Source organism: Mobula birostris, chromosome 9 (genome assembly GCF_030028105.1).
Source record: "Mobula birostris isolate sMobBir1 chromosome 9, sMobBir1.hap1, whole genome shotgun sequence".
Taxonomy (NCBI): Eukaryota; Metazoa; Chordata; class Chondrichthyes; order Myliobatiformes; family Myliobatidae; genus Mobula; species Mobula birostris.
This window is the reverse complement of record NC_092378.1, coordinates 81,688,895-81,710,761: the sequence shown is the minus strand read 5'-3', so window position 1 is coordinate 81,710,761 and position 21,867 is coordinate 81,688,895. Positions and strand designations below refer to the sequence as shown.

Below are 21,867 nucleotides of genomic sequence, written 5' to 3'. Positions count from 1 at the left end.
CTTTCTCTGTCGTAATTGTGACTGCGCACACTTCTCTTCCCTGCCACCCTTGAGTGTCCGGTATACTGCTGATGTCTTCCTCAGTGAAGACCGATGCAAAATACTCGTTCAGTTCCTCCGCCATCTCCTTATCTCCCATTACAATTTCTCCAGCATCATTTTCTATCGGTCCTATATCTACTCTCACCTGTCTTTTACTCTTTATATACTTGAAAAAGCTTTTAGTATCCTCTTTGATATTATTTGCTAGCTTCCTTTCATAGTTAATCTTTCCCTCTTAAGGACCTTCTTGGTTTCCTTTTGTAAGGTTTTAAAAACTTCCCAATCCTCTGTCTTCCCACTAATTTTTGCTTCCTTGTATGCCCTCTCTTTTGCTTTAACTTTGACTTTGACTTCTTTTGTCAACCACGGTTGCATCCTTTTTCCACGCGAAAATTTCTTCTTCTTTGGAATATACCTGTCTTGCACCTTCCTCATTTCTCCCATAAACTCCAGCCACTGCTGCTCTGCTTTCTTTCCCACCAGTGTCCCTTTCCAGTCAACTTTGGCCAGTTCCTCTCTCATGCCACTGTAATTTCCTTTACTCCGCTGAAATACCGACATCAGATTTCGGCTTCTCTATTTCTAATTTCACAGTGAACTCAATCATGTTATGATCACTGCCTCCTAAGGGTTCCTTCACCTCAATCTCTCTAATCACCTCTGGATCATTACACAATACCCAATCCACTACAGCCGATCCCCTAGTGGGCTCAACAACAAGCTGTTCTAAAAACCATCTCGCAGACATTCTACAAATTCTCTCTCTTGAGATCCAGTGCTGACCTGATTTTCCCAATCTACTCACATGTTAAAATCCCCCACAATTATCATAACACTGCCCTTCTGACAAGCCTTTTCTATTTCCAGTTGTAATTTGTAGTCCACATCCCTGCAGCTGTTTGGAGGCCTATAAATAACTACTATCAGGGTCCTTTTACCCCTGCTATTTCTTAGCTCAACCCATAAAGATTCTGCACCTTCCAATCCTATATCACCTCTTTCTAATGATTTAATATCATTTCTTAACAATAAAGCCACGCCTCCCCCTCTGCCTACCTTCCTATCCTTCCAATACACCGTGTATCCTTGGACGTTCAGCTCCCAGAGACATGCATCCTTTAGCCACGTCTCAGTGATGTCCACAATATCATACCTGCCAATCTGTAGCTGTACAACAAGATCATCCACCTTATTCCTTATGATGCGTGCATTTAAGTACAACACCTTAAGACCAGTATTTGATACTTTTCGCTTTGATTTCACTGCAACTTTATTGCACTGCAACTCATCCCAATGGCTACAAATTTGCCCCATCACCTGCCTGTCTTTCCTGACATCTTTACTGCTCACTATCTTAGATTTATTTCTGTCTTCCCCTTCCTCCGCTCTATCATTCCGGTTCCCATCCCCCTGCCAAATTAGTTTAAACCCTCCCTAACAGCTCTGTTAAACTTTCTCGCCAGGATATTGGTCCCCTTCGGGTTCAGGTGTAACCTGTCCTTTTTGAACAGGTCATACTTCCCCCAGAAGAGATCCCAATTATCCAAGAATCTGAAGCCCTTCCCCCTGCACCAGTCTCTCAGCCACGCATTCATCTGCTTGATCCGACTATTCTTGCCCTCGCTAGCACATGGCACAGGTAGCAATCCAGAGATTACTACCCTGGAGGTCCTGCTTCTCAGCTTCATTCCTAACTCCTGGAAATCTCTCTTCAGGACCTCCTCCTTTGTCCTATCTATGTCATTGGTACCAACATGTACCAAGACAACTGGCTGCTCACCCTCCCCCTATAGAATATTCAGGACCCGATCCGAGACATCCCGTACCCTGGCACCCGGGAGGCAACACACCATGCGGGTATCTCTGTCAGGCTCACAGAATCTCCTGTCTGTTCCCCTGACTATGGAATCCCCTATGACTACCGCATTCCTCTTCTCCCTCCTTCCCTCCTGCACAACAGCGCCAGGCTCAGTGCCAGAGACCCGGTCACCGTGGGCGTCTCCTGTCAGGTCATCCCCCTCAACAGCATCCAGAGCAAGATATTTGTTGCTGAGGGGGACAGCCACAGGTGTGCTCTCCACTATCCAGGCATTTCCCTTCCCTCTCTTGACAGTGACCCAGTTTTCTGACCCCTGTAGCCTAGGGATGACTACCTCCCTGTAGCTCCTGTCTATCACCTCTTCACTTTCCCTGATAAGCAGTAGGTCATCAAGCTGCAGCTCCAGATCCCTAACACGGTCTCTGAGGAGCTGCAACTCGGTGCACCTGACGCAGATGTGGCCATCAGGGAGGCTGGAGGTCTCCCAGGATTCCCACATCTGACACCCTGAAGAAAGCACTAACCCTGCATGCATGCTATCTAATTCTACAGGAATGAAACAGGAAAAATAAGTCTACTCACCCACTTACCTCGCCAAACAGACGAACTTTTTAAACGGTTAGCTCGTACCGTTAGCTGTGAGAGCCCTGCTGTTCCTGTCTGTCCGGGCCAATTCGCGAAGGGCGGGGGGGGGGGGGGGGGAGAAAAAAAAAGAGTTGGCGCTTCGCTCTCACCTCTTCCCGTTTACTGCCGAAGCCTATTGAAGCCAAAGCCCTACACTCTGTGGGGATTACATTGGTCTCATTAACAGTAGCCATAAAATGACAGGAAAATTGTTATAAACCCATGAGTTTATTTGTATTCTTCATAGAAGGCCATTTATTTGCCACATTCCTGTTCTAGCGTGCATGTGCCTCCAGGCCCATCAGTTGAGCCCCGCTCCTGTTCTGGAGCATTGAGGGATTTCCTCCTCACCCTCACCCTTAATGGAGATTAGGCCATCGATACCCTCCTACTTCGATGGTATGGTTGAAGTTGACCAACGCTTCTGCAAACCATTGCATTCAATATAGAGGGGATTGGCTTATACAGCAATCACTAATAACATTACATGTTTAATTTTGTTTTGCCATTCTGAATCTGCAACAATAAAAATTTTGACGTGGACAGCGACCCATGCCAGGATAGTCTGATCTTGTGAATCCATTTGCTTGCTACTTCAGAGGGAAAAAAAGTGATCTAGTTTAGCTGAAAAATAATTAAGATATTAAATATACTGAATAAGTAGGAATAGGGATAGAGTTAGTAGGTGGGGTGGGGGAATGGGGAATAAGATGAGAAACCTATTATTTTTAGAAGCCTTACTATTACCTATTTTTCATTCCATCATCTTCAGCGAATGCTAGCAAAGTGTACACTGCTGCTGTGGCAAAAACCCAGAAGATTTGGTCATCTTATTTGGATTCCATACTGAAGGTTTGTATCTGCATGATATTATTATATTGAGATTTTGACTTAGTTTTGTGCTTTACATTAAATACTGTGTGACAGTGCCCTGGTTTTGTCAGAGACGTTGAAGTTCTCAGCAACAATGTGATTAGACTCATTGACTTAATGATGTAGCAGTTCCGTACAAAGTGGCCTACCTTTATTGTCTATTGAAGGAAGCAAACAAAGACTAAATATTTTCTCAAAGGAGCAGATGAAAATAGCTGCCATGTTGCTCAGCTGGTCATTGTACTTGTTTCTCACCAAAAGTACCCATATACAAATCAAAATACAGGCCTGATGAGGCATCTCAGTCTGTCTGCTCCTCTCCATAGCTGCTGCCTGACCTGCTGATTTCTTCTAGTATTGTGTGTGTGTGTGTGTGTGTGTGTGTGTGTGTATGTATTGCTCTGGATTTCCAGCATCTGCAGAATCTCTTGTGTTTACCAAACAGCTCATGCAGTCCTTGGGCAAGTCCGAGGCATTTTAATTGAGCTTACTCCAGCTGTGCCTTGAGCTCCTCAGTGTGAGTGTAGACTCAAAACTGACCCTGAGAGGGTAACATTTCACTGAGGGGAGTCATCCAGAATACCGAGTTCAGGGGCAAAGAGACGAGACCCTTAGTGGAGGCTTATAAGGGTTATGGCCCAAAACGTTACCAGTTCATTCCTCTTCATAGGTGCTGCTGGAGTTCCTTTAACATTTTGTGTGAGTTGTTCTGGATTTCCTGCATCTGCAGAATCTCTTGTTTCTGAATCTTTAGTGTCCTGTTATCTGGTGTAACTGGCAATCCACACTGTATCAATGCGGCAAGAACTTCACCCTGATGTTTGGTGTATTTACGTGTTCAGCTTGGTATATGCAGTTTATACATACAAGAAGTGTAAAATATGCTTATGGTTTATGTCTAAGTTGACTAAATTATTAATGGAAAACAAATGAGAAAATCTGCAGATGCTGGAAATCCAAGCAACACACACAAAATGCTGGAGGAACTCAGCAGGCCAGGCAGCGTCTATGGAAAAACGTAAGCAGTCGTTGTTTCAGGTTGAGACCCTTCAGCTGAAATTATTAATGGAATTGACAATAATTTTAAAATATGGAATTCTGATTCCATAAATTCTTGGCTATCACTCGTTAGGATTAATCTATTAAGATTCTAATAAATTAATCTAGTGTATACCCATTAGACAAGTGCTACTTTAATCTGTTGTGTTGTAAATTTTTGGGATTGACTGAAATCCTTTTGACTTATTTTGATGTGTAGGTGGGGCAGATGCAGATCTTGAGACAGCAGATTGCCAATGAACTGAGTTACTCGTGCAAGTTTGACTCTAAGCATCTTGCTGCAGCATTGGACAACCTCAACCAGTAAGAGCACTTATTCAAGTTCAAGTTTATTGTCATTCTACCATACACACGTATAGTTACTTACTGCCCTTTACACTGCTGGTGTCAAGGCAGCAATGAAGGTCGTCCGTCTCTGATGGTGGTCACTTCATCATGTCAGTAGCTTGCCCTCAGTTTTCACTACTGTCAGTCATGCAAGTCCTAGGTGGAGACTTAGGAAAACTGTCGCACTCAGGTGTAGAAGGATTCTTCATTGCTGTTTCTGGAACAGTCTTGTTTTACCAGTCAGGGTTGTTGGCCCTGAGCTGAACCCCCAAACCTGGAGGACCAGCGGACCACTCTTAGTCTGGCTTCTACCCTTTGACCTATTTGGCATGGGCGATCCCACTAAGAGCGAAAGCACAAAGCCCTGACTCCAGCCAGCATAGCTCTCCATGTCGTAAAGGCACATAGGCCTCCAAACCCTAAGACAAGGTTGTGGTCATCTTGGAGGAGACACGTCCACAACTAAACAAAACTTTGTTCCATGGGGTCAAGGTGTAAAACACAGTACATACGGTCACACACAGCACATACAGTTGCATTCCAGCACATACAGTCAAAATTCAGAATAAATTCAGCACAAGTCCCTGAGAGACATGGCCAGAAGATTGACAGGTTGACAGAAAATATGAGGTGCATGTTCATGTAAGGCAGTATGATGTCACTGTCACTATTATAATAAAACAAATATTGGATAAATCTTGGATACTAAAAAAAACTTATGGATCACTGAACTTTAGTCCTCAACACACAATATGTTATAGTGGCTCCGGTCTGAAAACAGTAACACATGCTCATTCACACTCTCACACTCTCCCTCTCTCCTCTCCCCCCACTCTCCCCCCACTCTCCTCCCCACTCTCCCCCGCTCTCTCCCCTCTCTCCCCTCTCCTGTCTCTCCTCCCCTCTCTCTCCTCTCTCCTACCACTCCCCCCTCCCTCTCCCCTCTGTTTCTCAGCCCATTTGGCTTATCGAGTCTGCTCCACCATTCGACTATTCAATCTTGGCTGATCTTTTTTTTCCACTCTTCAGCCCCACTCCCCGGCCTTCGCCCCGTAACCCTTGATGCTGCATCCAATCAACAACCATTCGAGCTCTGCCTTAAATATACCCAACGACCTGGCCTCCACAGCTGCCTGTGGTAATAAATTCCACAAATTCATTACCCTCTGGTTAAAGAAGTTTCTCCGCATCTCTATTTTAAGTGGATGCCCCTCTATCCTGAAGCTGTACCTTCTTGTCTTAGACCCCCCCCCCCCACCACCATCCTGTCCACATTTACTCTGTCTAAGCCTTTCAACTTTCAAAACGTTACAGTGAGATCCCCCCTTAAATTCTAAATTCCAGTGAGTACAGACCCAGAACTATCAAACGTTCCTCGTATGATAACCCTTTAATTCCTGGAATCATCCTTGTGAAACTCCTCTGAACCCTCTCCAATGCATCTTTTCTAAGATGAGTCCGAAACTGTTCACAATATTCAAGGTGAGGCCTCACCAGTAAAGCCTCAGCATCACATCCCTGCTCTTGTATTCTAGACCTCTTGAAATGAATGCTAACATGGCATTTGCTTTCCTCACCACCAACTCTACCTGCAAGTTAACCTTTTTAGGTGTTCTGCACAAGACTGCCCAAGTCCCTTTGCATCTCAAATTTTTGGATTTTCTCCGCGGTAAGAAAATAGTTTACGTTTATTTCTACTACCAAAGTGCATGACCCATGCATTTTCCAACATTGTATTTCATTTGTCACTGTCTTGCCTATTCTCCTAATCTGTCTAAGTCCTACTGCAACCTACGTGTTTCCTCAACACTACCTGCCCCTCCACCAATCTTTGTATTAACAAACAGCCAACATTTCAGGCCAAGACCCTTCAGTCCTGAAGCAGTGCCTTGGTCAGAAATGTTGACTGTTTATCCCCATGCATAGATGCTGCCTGACCTGCTGAGTTCCCCCAGCATTTTGTGTGTGTTACTCTGGATTTGCAGCACCTGCAGAATCTCTTGAGTTTGTGAGTATGACAATATTATTGCTAATGTTAATTGTCATGTTTACCATTGAGTTATTTACAGGCATTAAAATCAGTAAATGCATTTTTAGTTTAAGATATCTTCACAGTGTTGTAGACTCATGGACTAGGGCATTTTGCATCCAGCGTACTGCTTTTGAAGTGTATTTGCTCCCATTTTGAAATGTGGTCACAATTTGTGTGTTCTCAGAGTTCTGTAAACAGAAATGCAAGAATTCTTTACATCCATGTGACCTTTGATTCAAACTTCTCAGGAGAAAAACAAGCTAAAACTGGAGGTATCTTAAATGGTTCCTTTTTAGGATGATTCTATGTTTTCTGTACAGAGCGCTGTTGGCTGACGTTGAAGCACACTATCAGGACCCAACGTTACCATATCCTAAAGATGATAACACACTGTTGTACGAAATCACAGCCTACATGGAGGCTGCAGGCATCCACAACCCTCTCAGTAAGGTATGCTTGTAGAGGAAATGATCCATTGAGTCAGCGAATAGCCTCAACTTGTGGCTTTTTGAACTGTGCCAGAATCGGAATTTGGTTTATAATCGCTGACATGCTGTATGTTGTGTTGTTCTGTGTGAGTGACACTGTGTGTTGTGTTGTTCTGTGTCACTGACACTATGTGTTGTTCTGGGTGATTGACACTGTGTGTTGTGTTCTGTGTCACTGACACTGTTGTGTTCTGTGTCATTGACACTGTATGTTGTGTTAGTCTGTGTCACTGACACTTGTGCATGTTGTGTTCTGTGTCACTGACATACGGTATGTTGTGTTGTTCAGTGTCACTGACACTGTGTTGTGTTGTTCAATGTGACTGACACTTGTGTTCTGTGTCACTGATGTACAGTATGTTTTTCTGTGTCACTGACACTGTGTTGTGTTGTTCTGTCACACTGTTGTGTTGTTCTGTCACTGACACTGTTGTGATGTTCTGTCATTGATACTGTGTTGTTCAGTGTCACTGACACTGTTGTGTTGTTCTGTGTCTGTGGCAGAGGAAAAGGGCATGCCCTGATTGGGGTCCTTAATGATGGGTGCCAACTTGTTGAGGCACTGCCTCTTGAAGGTGTCCTCGATAGTGGGGAGGCCAGTGCCCGTGATGGAGTCGGCTGAGTTTACAGCCCTCTGCAACTGTTTCCAATCCTCCCCATACCAGAATGTGATGCAGCCAGTTAGTATGCTCTCCATACACTACTCTGCATTATAGTCATAGTAGTCATAGTCATAGTCATACTTTATTGATCCTGGGGGAAATTGGTTTTCATTACAGTTGCACCATAAATAATAAATAGTAATAGAACCATAAATAGTTAAATGGTAATATGTAAATTATGCCAGTAAATTATGAAGTAAATCCAGGACCAGCCTATTGGCTCAGGCTGTCTGACCCTCCAACGGAGGATTTGTAAAGTTTGATGGCCATAGGCAGGAATGACTTCCTATGACGCTCTGTGTTGCATCTCGGTGCAATGAGTCTCTGGCTGAATGTACTCCTGTGACACCACCGTGAGAGTTTGTTGATTCTGTTGGTGTCTGCTACCCTCAGCCTGCTGCCCCAGCACACAACAGCAAACATGATAGCACTGGCCACCACAGACTCGTAGAACATCCTCAGCATCGTCCGGCAGATGTTAAAGGACCTCAGTCTCCTCAGGAAATAGAGACTGCTCTGTCCCTTCTTGTAGACAGCCTCAGTGTTCTTTGACCAGTCCAGTTTATTGTCAATTCGTATCCCCAGGTATTTGTAATCCTCCACCATGTCCACACTGACCCCCTGGATGGAAATAGGGGTTACCGGTACCTTAGCTCTCCTCAGGTCTACCACCAGCTCCTTAGTCTTTTTCACATTAAGCTGCAGATAATTCTGCTCACACCATATGACAAAGTTTCCTACCGTAGCCCTGTACTCAGCCTCATCTCCCTTGCTGATGTATCCAACTATGGCAGAGTCATCCGAAAACTTCTGAAGATGACAAGACTCTGCAGTAGTTGAAGTCCGATGTGTAAATGGTGAAGAGAGAGGGAGACAAGACAGTCCCCTGTGGAGCCCCAGTGCTGCTGATCACTCTGTTGGACACACAGTGTTGCAAGCACACGTACTGTGGTCTGCCAGTCAGGTAATTCAAGAATCCATGACACCAGGGAAGCATCCACCAGCATCGCTGTCAGCTTCTCCCCCAGCAGAGCAGGGCGGATCGTGTTGAACGCACTAGAGAAGTCATAAAACATGACCCTCACAGTGCTCGCTGGCTTGTCCAGATGAGCGTAGACATGGTTTAGCAGGTAGACGATGGCATCCTCAACTCCTAGTTGGGGCTGGTAGGCGAACTGGAGGGGATCTAAGTGTGGCTTGACCATAGGCCGGAGCAGCTCCAGAACAAGTCTCTCCAGGGCCTTCATGATGTGGGAGGTCAATGCCACCGGTCTGTAGTCATTGAGGCCGCTGGGGCGCGGCGTCTTCAGCACAGGGACAAGGCAGGGGTTGAATACATGGCGAAGTACTCCACATAGCTGAGGGGCACAGGTTTTGAGCACCGTGGTACTGACACCATCCGGTCCTGCAGCCTTGCTTGGGTTGAGACGTTTCAGCTCTCTTCTCACCTGTTCAGCTGTGAAGCCCACCGTGGTGGTTTCGTGTGGGGAAAGGGTATAGTCATGAGAGCAGGGTGGGGGACTGTGAGGAGGGGTAGGAGGGGAGAGTGGAATATGTGTTGATTGGGGGCCGACAACAGATGGTTCATGTGGGGGATGGGCAGGGGCCACAATGTCAAATCTGTTAAAGAACAGGTTAAGTTCGTTGGCCCTGTCCACACTGCCTTCAGCTCCTCTGTTGCTAGTTTGCCGGAACCCAGTGATGGTCCTCATCCCACTCCAGACCTCTCTCGTGTTGTTCTGCTGGAGTTTCCACTCAAGCTTCCTCCTGTACCTGTCTTTAGCCTCCCTGATCCTGGCTTTCAGGTCCCTCTGTATTATACAGTATGTTTTGTTTCAGGGGTAAGTTCATTCATTTGTACCTGGTTCATTGCTTCTGGTTTTGTTACACAAAACTTTGCTCACTCATCATGTTGACAATAGTAAATTTTACTGCTCTTGGAGTTCTGCTATTGTTCCCTTTTGATCCCTTCCTTCTATTTCATTTCTGCAGCAAGGAAGATATAATCTGTTCAGGATAGGTTAGAGGTAGAAAAGCTCTCACTTTGTTCCATATTTAGGTACTGAGTGCACCTGTAAGCCTTCTGTATATTTACCCCCATCAGTCATCCTTCTTTGCAGACTCTGGGTTTGAGAAGAGGATGCAGAGGGAGGTGCAAGGGCCTGTGTCACAGTTCATCCTGAGCTGCTGTGTGACAGCCCTAATCTACGGGCTGATCCCAGGAACACACACCGAGACGGACATCAATTGCTGCTGCCAGATTATCAACTCAGTGAAAGATGTCCTTTTGTCTGTCAGAAACTTGTTGATCTGGCAGCTGATCAAGGTGTCTGTAGAGGGAGTGCAGCCAATTTGTGCGTTCCAGACCGCAGGAATACTTGCTGAAGATTGCACTGAAACTCTGTGCAGCCATGGCAAGGGCTTAGGGGGAGAGGATCACGATATAGGATTCTTCTGTTGTGGGATAGGGTGAAGAAGCCCTCTGATTATTGTAGTTCGTACCACATGGATGTCTACAGTCCTATTGGCTTTAAGGGATGTAATGAAAGACTACTTAACACATGGACTAAGAATGGAGGAATCAATAGACATTGAGTAATTTATTCTTGTAAATAATTTTCTTATTGTGAATAAAGTTTATTTTGATATATATAAAGTAAAAAATATTACTTGTCCTTGTACCACCTTAATGTGGTTAAATTGAGGCTGATTGTTTCTGATGGGATGGTAATAGTTTCAGCTGTGCATCCACACCCACGTGAATACTGAACTTTACACTTGGAATTAGACTGCGCCTCTGCCAGTCTATATCATGGTGACTAAACTATCTTGCCTTTGGTGTACTAAGCTGTCACACAGACCTGATTTGTTTAAATTGAATTGTATATTGACTGGTTTTCTTTTGCTTCCAGATTTACATTACCACAAAGAGACTGCCGTATTTCCCAGTGGTGAATTTACTGTTTCTAATTTCTCAGTTACCAAAAGTGCAGTATGTTAAGAGCCAAGGTAATGCACTGTGTGTTGCATACAATGCACAAAGTACTTTTGTAGTGTAGATAGGGAAAAGTTTGTTGGCATTCATAGTATGATATAGTAAGCCTTGAATTATGGCCTGAATTACCTTTCTTATTCTGTTTGGGTTCTGATGATTAATGCAGAATAAGTTAGATCTTAACAGAAACCAGAAATGAATGCTTGTGATTACAAAATTTTAACTAGTGGTTAATTCCTTTTTTGGTCATTTACTTTTTTTCTAATTTACTCCTTGACGTTAATGCTGTGCATTTTCCGGATAAGACTTTTGTGTTCCAGTTTTAACTATCTGAAGATAATCTGTAGTAAGCCACCACTAGCTTGTTGAGCTTTCTCAACTTCCATTTGGGAGTACAGTGAGCAGACAGGATAGGGTGGTGGGGGTGGGGGGTGCAGGTGATTTCATCCCAAAGAATTAGAATGCCAGCCACAAAAAGTGATAGTCTAGTGCAGAACGCTGGTGCCAAGGGTTTCAACTCACACCAGTGTAAGTTCATCTGTTTGATGCCCTTCTTCAGTGCTTCTCCAAAACAAAATCAGATGGGCTTCCAGTTGTGCTTTAAAAAAATAGTGAAGTGAAATTAGATTCTAAAACTGGAGGCAAGAATCACCCTACCCAACTCAAAACCAAAGTCACCATATATTACCCTGAGATTCATTTTTTTGCAGGCATTTACAGGAAAATAAAGAAATACCATAGAATAAACACAGACTGACAAGCACATTGTGCAAATAACTATATAGATCATGGCCTGGATGGTGGGTTTCTTGATGCTGTTGACTAACTGTTGGCTCTGAAACTGGAACAGTTTTGCACTGTTTCCACTGTGCTTATAGGAAGGAATTTAAGATTAAAATATATGGATATGTTACCTGATGAAATGTTAAATGGAGTGTACCCTTTCTATCCCTAGATTTTGCTCACTGCCAGGTGATCTAGTTGAATAGTTGCAACAAAATGCAGCACATTAAGTGTATGTTTTTTAAAAAAAAAACAGTTTGAGTTGCAACAAGCATGAAAGTAGAAACCTGTGGAAGTAGAATCAGGGACCATGGATGTTGCATCCTAGATATCTAAGTACGCAGTACAATATGGGAACAAACAACAGGAATTCTGCAGATGCTGGAAATTCAAGCAACACACATCAAAGTTGCTGGTGAATGCAGCAGGCCAGGCAGCATCTCTAGGAAGAGGTACAGTCGACATTTCAGGCCCGAGATCCTGATGAAGGGTCTCGGCCTGAAACGTCGACTGTACCTCTTCCTAGAGATGCTGCCTGGCCTGCTGCATTCACCAGCAACTTTGATGTGTGTTGGTGTACAATATGGGAAACAAGCTTTTGCCCATATAGCAAGCTTCCCCCTTCACGCATCTGATGAACCCAAAGGAACGGCTGAGACCAACAGAGTTTGGCACCAGCTGTGCAGCAGGGATTGCCAGTCAGTTTTGAACAACGTAGGACTGTCTCTGGACTTTTCCTTGGGGTTTACTCCCAAAACCTTCCCTGCCTTTGCCCCTTCTGAAAGCAGAAATCTAGACTGTTACAGTTTGAATCTCAAGATAGTATATGTTATTGTATGCTTACTCTGAATTTACCTTGGCTTTGAGTTTGAAATGAAAGCCTAATGAACATGATGTAGATAAGATATGAGTAATACTCATTCAGCACGTATTGAGCCAAATGGGTGAACAAAATATCTTGTCTGCAACTGTTAGAAATTTGTAGAAAATAGTTTCTTGTATTTGAGAAGATGATGTTTTTTTCCCCAGTTTTGAAGTATTTGGTGCTTTGTTATTCTGATCTCTCGGTTTGTGTTTGCAGGAATGGTATGTAGGAAATCCACAGATCCGATAGACTGGCCGCCACTGGTTGTTGGACTTGTCACCCTTCTGAAGCAGTTCCACTCGCGATACACTGAGCATTTTCTAGCCCTGATAGGCCAGTTTGTTCGATCTGTAGTGGAGCAGTGTACTACCAGGTAGGAATTACTGGCATTGTGGAAGAGACATTCTGAAAACACTGACTTTGTGGGAGTTTTATCCCTAATTTGAATGCAGCAATTCTAATAACAAAAGAAAATTGTGGAATTGAGGCTGGCATTTGTGCACTTTAATGGACGTGGAATTCAAAAGACATAGAAGCAGAATGAAGCTATTCAACCTATTGAGTCATCATGGCAGATTTATTATCCCCCCTCAATCCCATTCTCTTGTCTTCTCCCCATAACCTTTGACACCCTTCCTAATCAACAACCTATCAACCTCTATATTAAATATACCCAATGATTTGTCCTCTACAGCCATCTGTAGCAACGAATTCCACAGATTCACCATCCTCTGGCAAAGAAATTCATAGAAACATAGAAAACCTACAGCACAGTACAGGCCCTTCGGCCCACAAAGTTGTGCCGAACATGTCCCTACCTTAGAAATTACTAGACTTACCCATAGCCCTCTATTTTTCTAAGCTCCATGTACCTATCCAAAAGTCTCTTAAAAGACCCTATTGTATCCGCCTCCACCACCGTTGCCGGCAGCCCATTCCAAGTGCTGACCACTCTCTGAGTAAAAAAACTTATCCCTGACATCTCCTCTGTACCTACTCCCAAGTACCTTAAACCTGTGTCCTCTTGTGGCAACCATTTCAGCCCTGGGAAAAAGCCTCTGACTATCCTCCTCATCTCCGTCATAAAGGAACATCCTTGTATTCTAAAGCTTTGCCCTCTGGTCCAAGATTACCCAACTATAGGAGACATCCTCTCAACATCCCTTCTAACTAGGTCTTTCAATATTCGATAGGTTTCAATGTCATCTCCCCTCATTCTTCTGGTAGTACAGGCCTAGAGTGATCAAATGCTCCTTGTGCATTCTCAGAATCATTCTTGTGAATGCCCTCTTGACCCTGTCTGATGCCAGCAGACCTTATTTTAGGCAAGGGGACCAAAACTGGTCTCAAGTGTGGTCTGACCAGTGTCTTAGAAGGCCTCAGCATTATATCTTCGCTTTTATATTCTAGTCCTCTGCAAAGGAAGGCATTTGCCTTCCTTACCACTGACTCAACCTGCAAGTTAACCTTCAATGGAATTCTACATGAGGACTCCAAGTCTATTTGCACCTCTGATTTCCGAATTTTCTCTGTTTAGAAAATAGTCTGTGCTTTTATTCCTTCTACCAAAGTGCGTGACCATACACTTCCCTACACTATATTCCATCTGCCATTTCTTTGCCCATTCTCCTAATCTGTCCAAGTCCTTCTGCAGAATCCCTGCTTCCTCACCACTACCTGCCCCTCCACCTACTTTCATATCATCTGCAAACTTGGCCACATTTGTACTAAATGAATGATATATCATCTTTAACTAAACTGTCTTTCCACCTTTCTCTTTTGTTTGTTCAGTCAGAAGATTCCCGAGATGCCAGCTGATGCTGTAGCTGCCCTGATGTTCTTGGAAAATTATGTTTATTATACTAAACTACCTAGGAAGGTGAGGAAATGGTCATTTACATTAATGGTACAATACAGCAGGAAGATGTTTTATTAGATCACAATTAAGGTAATAAGCCTTGAATTATGGACTTTTTGAAATTGCCTTTCTTTTTCTGTTTGGTTTTCAATGATTAATGCAGAATAAGTTATAATTTTCTGCACCAGCACAGCAATTTTGGGAGCTCATAGAATAACATTTGTAGCACGGAAAGAGGCCACTTGGATTAAATGTATTTATCCGATGTACATCAAAGCACATAGTGAAATGTCGTTTTGTGTCAGTGCCAAGGCTGTGCTGGGGGCAGCCTGCAAGTGTCACCATGGTTCCAGTTCCAACAGAGCATGTCCACTAAACCTAGCTGTTATGTATGCATGGAGCAAGAACCACAATGGAGGTGTAGTGTTAAACATCTATGCTGAGTCATGTTAGCCATGGTACACACTGTGCAGCTTAGTGTGGGAGTGATGAATTGGGCCTGCTGAGATGAAAGCGTGTATTTGAAACCCTGTGCAAAAAGAAGGGATGAACCATATTGGATTGATTGTGAGAATGTAGTAAGTGCACATGTGGCCAATTGATCTAATCCGTTTCACTAACCATGTGTCTTTGGAATATGGGAGGTAACGGAAGCGCCCAGAGGAAGTCCGTGTGGGTTGGACACAGGTCACAGGAAGAACGTACAAACTCCTTGCAATCAGTGATGGGAATCAAACCCTGATTGGTGTTGATGTAAAGGAATTGCACTAACCACCCAAGCACTCCCATGCTAAAGCATTTCAGCTTGATCTTGTCATCACGATACTGAAATCTTATTTCAAGTGTTTATCCAGTTCTTTTTCAATGCCATGATTGAATCAGCCTGCTGTTAAACTTCTGAATATATTTCGGATTTTAATCACTCAAAGTTTTTCCTTCTCTCACTATGCTTCATTTACCTTCATTCAGTGTTGTCTTGTGTTCACGCTGGCAGGTAGTTCAGAGATGGTATCACCAGGTACTGTGTAAATGTGTCTGAGATCCCCTCCCACCACCTCTGTTCCAAGGAATGCACCCCAACCCCATTCTGCTTGCAGAACCTAAGTTTGTCATCCTTTGAAAACTTCTCCCCGGGCCATCACATAGAACAGAACATTACAGCACAGTACAGGCCCTTCAACCCACAATGTTATGCCAACACCAAGATCTAACCCTTTCCTCCTACATAGCCTTTCATTTTTCTAACATCCAAAGTTCAAAGTATATTTATTATCGAAGTATATATACCTTGTGATTTGTCTTCTTGCAGGTAGCTACAAAATAAAGAAACACAATAGAACCCATTTAAAAAAAAAAACCCATACAGTTGATGTTCTGGAGCATGTTGATATTAAGGGAGAGGAGGTGTTGGAGTTGTTAAAATACATTAGGATGGATAAGTCCCCAGGGCCTGACGGAATATTCCCCAGGCTGCTCCATGAGGTGAGGGAAGAGATTGCTGAGCCTCTGGCTAGGATCTTTATGTCCTTGTTCTCCATGGGAATGGTACTGGAGGATTGGAGGGAAGCAAATGTTGTCCCCTTGTTCAAAAAAGGTAGTAGGGATAGTCCGGTTAATTATAGACCAGTGAGCCTTACGTCCGTGGTGGGAAAGCTGTTGGAAAAGATTCTTAGAGATAGGATCTATGGGCATTTAGAGAATCATGGTCTGATCAGGGACAGTCAGCATGGCTTTGTGAAGGGCAGATCGTGTCCAACAAGCCTGATAGAGTTCTTTGAGGAGGTGACCAGGCATATATATGAGGGTAGTGCAGTGGATGTGATCTATATGGATTTTAGTAAGGCATTTGACAAGGTTCCACACGGTAGGCTTATTCAGAAAGTCAGAAGGCATGGGATCCAGGGAAGTTTGGCCAGGTGGATTCAGAATTGGCTTGCCTGCAGAAGGCAGAGGGTCTTGGTGGAGGGAGTACATTCAGATTTGAGAATTGTGATTAGTAGTGTCCCACAAGATTATGTTCTGGGACCTCTATTTTTTGTGATTTTTATTAATGACCTGGATGTGGGGGTAGAAGGGTGGGTTGGCAAGTTTGCAGACGACACAAAGGTTGGTGGTGTTGTGGATAGTGTAGAGGATTGTTGAAGATTGTAGAGAGACATTGATAAGATGCAGAAGTGGGCTGAGAAGAGGCAGATGGAGTTCAACCCAGAGAAGTGTGAGGTGGTACACTTTGGAAGGACAAACTCCAAGGCAGAGCACAAAGTAAATGGCAGGATACTTGGTAGTGTGGAGGAGCAGAGGGATCTGGGGGTACATGTCCACAGATCCCTGGAAGTTGCCTCACAGGTAGGTAGGGTAGTTAAGAAAGCTTATGGGGTGTTAGCTTTCATAAGTCGAGGGATAGAGTTTAAAAGTTGCGATGTAATGATGCAGCTCTATAAAACTCTGGTTAGGCCACACTTGGAGTACTGTGTCCATTTCTGGTCGCCTCACTATAGGAAGGATGTGGAAGCATTGGAAAGGGTACAGAGGAGATTTACCAGGATGCTGCCTGGTTTAGAGAGTATGCATTATGATCAGAGATTAAGGGAGCTAGGGCTTTACTCTTTGGAAAGAAGGAGGATGAAAGGAGACATGATAGAGGTGTACAAGATAATAAGAGGAATAGATAGAGTGGATAGCCAGTGCCTCTTCCCCAGGGCACCACTGCTCAGTACAAGAGGACATGGCTTTAAGGTAAGGGGTGGGAAGTTCAAGGGGGATATTAGAGGAAGGTTTTTTACTCAGAGAGTGGTTGGTGTGTGGAATGCACTGCCTGAGTCAGTGGTGGAGGCAGATACACTCGTGAAGTTTAAGAGACTACTAGACAGATATATGGAGGAATTTAAGGTGGGGGGTTATATGGAAGGCAGGGTTTGAGGGTCAGCACAACATTGTGGGCCGAAGGGCCTGTAATGAGCTGTACTATTCTATGTTCTAAAACCATTAAACACCCAAAGTACGGGGCGGGGGGGAGGGGGAGGGAACAAATCATGTAAACATAAATAAGTAAACGAATACCACAGAATCTGAACCACGGAGTCCCCAAAAGGGAGACCACAGTCATGGAGCCTGTTTAGTCGGTATGGGAACCCCTTCGCTGCAGCGTCAGTTCAGTACTGAGGTGAATAAAGCCTCCTGCAGTAGTGAGCTGAACACCAGTTTGTCCTTCGCCCTCAGCCTCGACACCTTGATCTTTTTAATCTGCCTTGGCACTTAAATCAGCTAAGCATTGGTTAGTTTTTTCTGTTGAGCCTGCACCCCACTGCTTTGATCTAGCCCAGAGATTTAATCTGGTCCTAAGTCCACACCAGCAGTGACTTCTGCGGCCGTACCTGCATTCTCGAGAGTCCAGTTCCCCGAATCTTTCAGGATACTACAGTAATGCCAATTCGTGCAGATGCTTCAGAAATAGTTCCGAAAGGAAATTATGGGCTGCAGATTGAAATGATAGTAGTCCAGAAAAGGCAGAATTAATAGAATAGTTAGTAGTTTTGTTTGCTGCCCATAAAATGTCACCGTGTCTCACCAGCACCATCTTCCCTACCTTGCTTGTACCCAGCTAAGAGTTTCTTAAATATCCCTAATGTATCTGCATCTACCTTCACCCCTGGCAATGTGTCCATGTACCACTACTCTCTGTGAAAGGAGCTTACTTCTAATATCCCTTCTATACTTTTCTTTTAATTGCCTTAAAATTACACCCCTTTTATTAGCCATTTCCAGCTGGGAAAAAGTCTCTGGCTATCCTCTTGATCTATGCCTCTTACAATCTTACACACCTCTACCAAGTCACCTCTCATTCTCTGTTGCTCCAAAGAGACAAGCCCTAACTGGCTTAACCTATCCTCATAAGACATGCCTTCTAGTCTGGGCTGTATCCTGGTATTCTGCACCCTCTCGAAAGCTTCCACATCCTCCTTGTATTGAGGCAACCAGAACTGAACACAATACTCCAGGTGTGGTCTAACCAGAGCTGTAATATTACCTCACAGCTCTTGAACTCAATCTCCTGACTAATGAAAGTCCAATACACCATGTCCTTCTTAACCACCAACTTTTGAGGGGTCTATGGACTTGGGCTTCAAGATCACTCAGTTGCTCCACAATAGCAAGAATCTTGCCATTAACCTGGTATTCTGCCTTCAAATTCAATTGTCCAAAGTGAATCACATCTTTCCTAAAGTATGATTCCCAGACCAGGACCACACAGCAGTGGTGATTGAACCTGGGTTTTGTATATTGCAAAATATTGAAAAGTGCTGCCAATTGTCTTTGTTTTATTCTGGTGCTCATCTAATGACCTGATTACTAGTGTGAAGTGCAGATTCAGATATCGCTGTGATGATTGTACGTTCTAGTACTAATTGTTTGGTGACAATAAAGTATACTATTGCTGCTCTTTTCTTGCCAGGTTGTGGAAGCACATATCCCTAGTTTCATCTTTGATGAGTTCAGAACAATTCTATAACGCTGCCTGGAAAGAAGATACAACTCTGCAAGGAAGTGAAGTGGAGTAAATACTAACATCTGAAATGCTGGAATCTTTTTGTTAATAATCCTGTCTTGGTCAGTAGTAAAGTACTATGAGAGTGAAGTTCTTCTCGTAGAGAATTTTAATTAAAAAGTCTGAATATAAAATTAATTTTTGTACCTGCATTGACTAGGTAATATTATCTGCTAAACCCTCCAAGTAGAAAGGTACAGCTATAGAATCTTTATAACCCAAGTTTTGTTTCTAATAACTTGTTTAAAAAAAAGGGTTTATTTGAAGGATTAGCAAAAATTTAATGCTGTCAATGTATTGCATTCTAGTGAATTGTACATTATCTAAATTTGTTTGAAATATTACTATTTGTATTTAATTAAAGACTGGAGCTTCAACAAATTTGAATGATATTACCCTGTTTATTATATAAAGTCCTGATGAAGGGCCTCGGCCAAAAGCATTGACTGTTCATTCCTCTCCAATGATGCTGCCTGACCTTATGAGTTCCTCCAGCATTTTGTGCGTGTTACTCTGGATTTCCAGCATCTGTAGAATCTCTTGTGTTTTTGAAGATGAACTCAATTTTACACTAAACTGTTTTGTATTAGGAGTGAAGGTGATTTTTGAAAGTACAGTTTCTAAATGCCAGACCTAGAATATTGCAGCATGTTAACAGGCTCTTCAGCCTGTTTGGTCAGTACTGACCAAGATGTCTGCCTGAGCTAGACCCGCTAGCCTGCGTTTGACCCATACTTCTAAACCAGAGGTTTCAACTTGGGGTCCACAGACCCTTTGGTTAATGGTAGGCTCCATGACATAAAAAAAAGTTTGGGAGCCCCTGATCTAAACCATTCCTCAGCATGTTCCTGTCCAAATGTCTTTTAAAGATTGTATTTGTACCAACCTCTATGACTTCCACTGGCATTAGCTACCTCTTATTCTGTCATTTCTCTTTGGTCTTGAGACATTCATTCTAAGAATTTTTGTGGCATAAACTAGCGAACTGTCCCACAAACGAAGCTCTCTTTTAAAGGGAGCTTTGCTTGGAAGTTTTATTTTCCTTCCTTTTAATTTGACATGTTCACTTATAATTTGGGTACGGTGGAGTTGTGTTTAGCACAATGCCTCACAAAGGTTCAAAGATTACTATCAAAGTATACAGCTCTGAAATTCTCTGAGTAGCCAGGAAACAAAGAATGAAAAGCAAAGCAGCACGATAATCAAACCCCAAATCCTCCCTCCCCGAACAAAAAGTACCAGGGACCCGAATTCCATTCACACTGCTGCCCATAAGGAGTTGGTACATTTTCTCTGTGACCATGTGGGCTTCCTCTGGGTCCTCAGACTTCCTCTTTCATTCCAGGTTGGTAGGCTAATTGGTCATTGTAAATTGTCCTATGATTAGGTTAGGATTAAATCTGAGGATTGCTGGGTTAGAAGTGCTGGAAAGGCCTACTCTGTGCTGTATCTCAATAATATTAAAAAATTAAAGGTTTTAAATGTTTCAATGACAGTCAAATGGCACTGAACATGAACTTTAAATTTAACCCTTGACTAACCTCTTACTATTCAGAAGGTTGTTCTTGCATTAACATATGTTGTCCTAGTTTACTAAGAGGTATTGCCAACAACAGTTCAACATGATGTGCAGAGGATACTGCCTATGAATTTGAAGAGTGGGCAAAGGTTGTTCAGTGATTGAAGGGGCAAAATTGTATTTAAAATATCAGATTAAATTTGGGGTAGAGACTTGCTGGTAGAAAATTCATCACCCTAATGACGTCAAGATATTAATGATGGGACTTTAAACTTGTTCATTCACTGTGAATAAAGGGCTTCCAACTGGACTGAGGTTGACATTGGTCTTTGTAGACTTTCATCTGTGATGACTTTCATCTGTTTGTCTTTATTCTCCCCTGTCTTCTGACCCTGAGTCTGCACTCTTATAGCCAGGAAAGGTGGAGTGAAGTCAACATTGCAACTAAAGGAAACAACCACTAAAGGAGAGGGGGAATACAGGGGTTTATAAAAAGAATCAAATGAGCAACTAAACTAATAAAACTTGTATTCTGTGGAAACCATTGATTGAAGAAAACCAAGCAGATTGAAAGGATAAACTGACAGGGTGTGATAGTAAAGTTTTTGATGAGCTCTTGTGTCTCTGTACTTACCAGTGTAACTGCTACAATGGGCATGAAATTTGAGGAGATTAGAAATGATGCTTCAGTATTTAAAGTAAAAAGCCAGGGTGGAGAAGAAATGGTAGTGGGAAATATATTTTGATTGAATGGATTAGATCTGTGCATATTAAAACTGAAAGCAATGTAAAAACTCATTGGAAATGAAACTATGGAAGGAGATAAACAATTTCTCCTTTTGAATTTGGCAGTAAAAACAGAGTAAAACAATTACTTGTAAAGGCTCAACACTCACTTTCAAGGTCTCTACAGCTCATGTTCTCAATATGTATTACTGATTTATTAATGAGGCAGCTGATTCTAAATTGGGGATGGAAATAATGTCATGGAAGAATATGACAGGATACATGAAGATATTAACATTACAGAATAGACATAGAACTGGCCAATTGATCTGCAATAAAACTTAATTTAATGCAGTACATTTTGATAGAGTAAGTAAACCACACTTTGCTTATAATAATCTTTAAATAGGTATGAAAGCAAATGTATTATTTTTTATACACTAAATCTAAAGATGACATTATTGAGGCCACTAAAAATTCAAATTGTGCAATGTAGATCATCTCTAAATGGGTAGAATTAAACAGAAGAGCACTTGGACCTTGGTTTGACTATATATAATGTTCCCTGCTTTTACTTTAAAAAGCATACAGAACTATTCAGATTCATTGATTAATCAAAGTTAATCAAAACATACAGTGAAGTATATCA

The 21,867-nt window shown here is 42.8% G+C and overlaps 1 protein-coding gene across 3 annotated transcripts in view; it reads left to right on the top strand.

Annotated features, from left to right (window-relative positions):
• washc5 (WASH complex subunit 5) overlaps nucleotides 1-19,354 on the top strand; it is a 205,763-nt gene extending 186,409 nt beyond the window's left edge. For 2 of the 3 annotated variants that reach the window (XM_072268302.1, XM_072268303.1), the window contains 7 exons: nucleotides 3,258-3,337; nucleotides 4,617-4,720; nucleotides 7,097-7,226; nucleotides 10,839-10,935; nucleotides 12,786-12,942; nucleotides 14,361-14,448; nucleotides 18,881-19,354. In XM_072268302.1, coding sequence (XP_072124403.1) covers nucleotides 3,258-3,337; nucleotides 4,617-4,720; nucleotides 7,097-7,226; nucleotides 10,839-10,935; nucleotides 12,786-12,942; nucleotides 14,361-14,448; nucleotides 18,881-18,937 — 713 coding nt within the window. In that variant the 3' untranslated portion in view covers nucleotides 18,938-19,354. Of the gene's footprint in view, nucleotides 1-3,257; nucleotides 3,338-4,616; nucleotides 4,721-7,096; nucleotides 7,227-10,838; nucleotides 10,936-12,785; nucleotides 12,943-14,360; nucleotides 14,449-18,880 lie in introns of those variants that run through there. The other variant, XM_072268304.1, reaches the window with a different exon arrangement.
• Nucleotides 19,355-21,867: the final 2,513 nt, after the last annotated feature.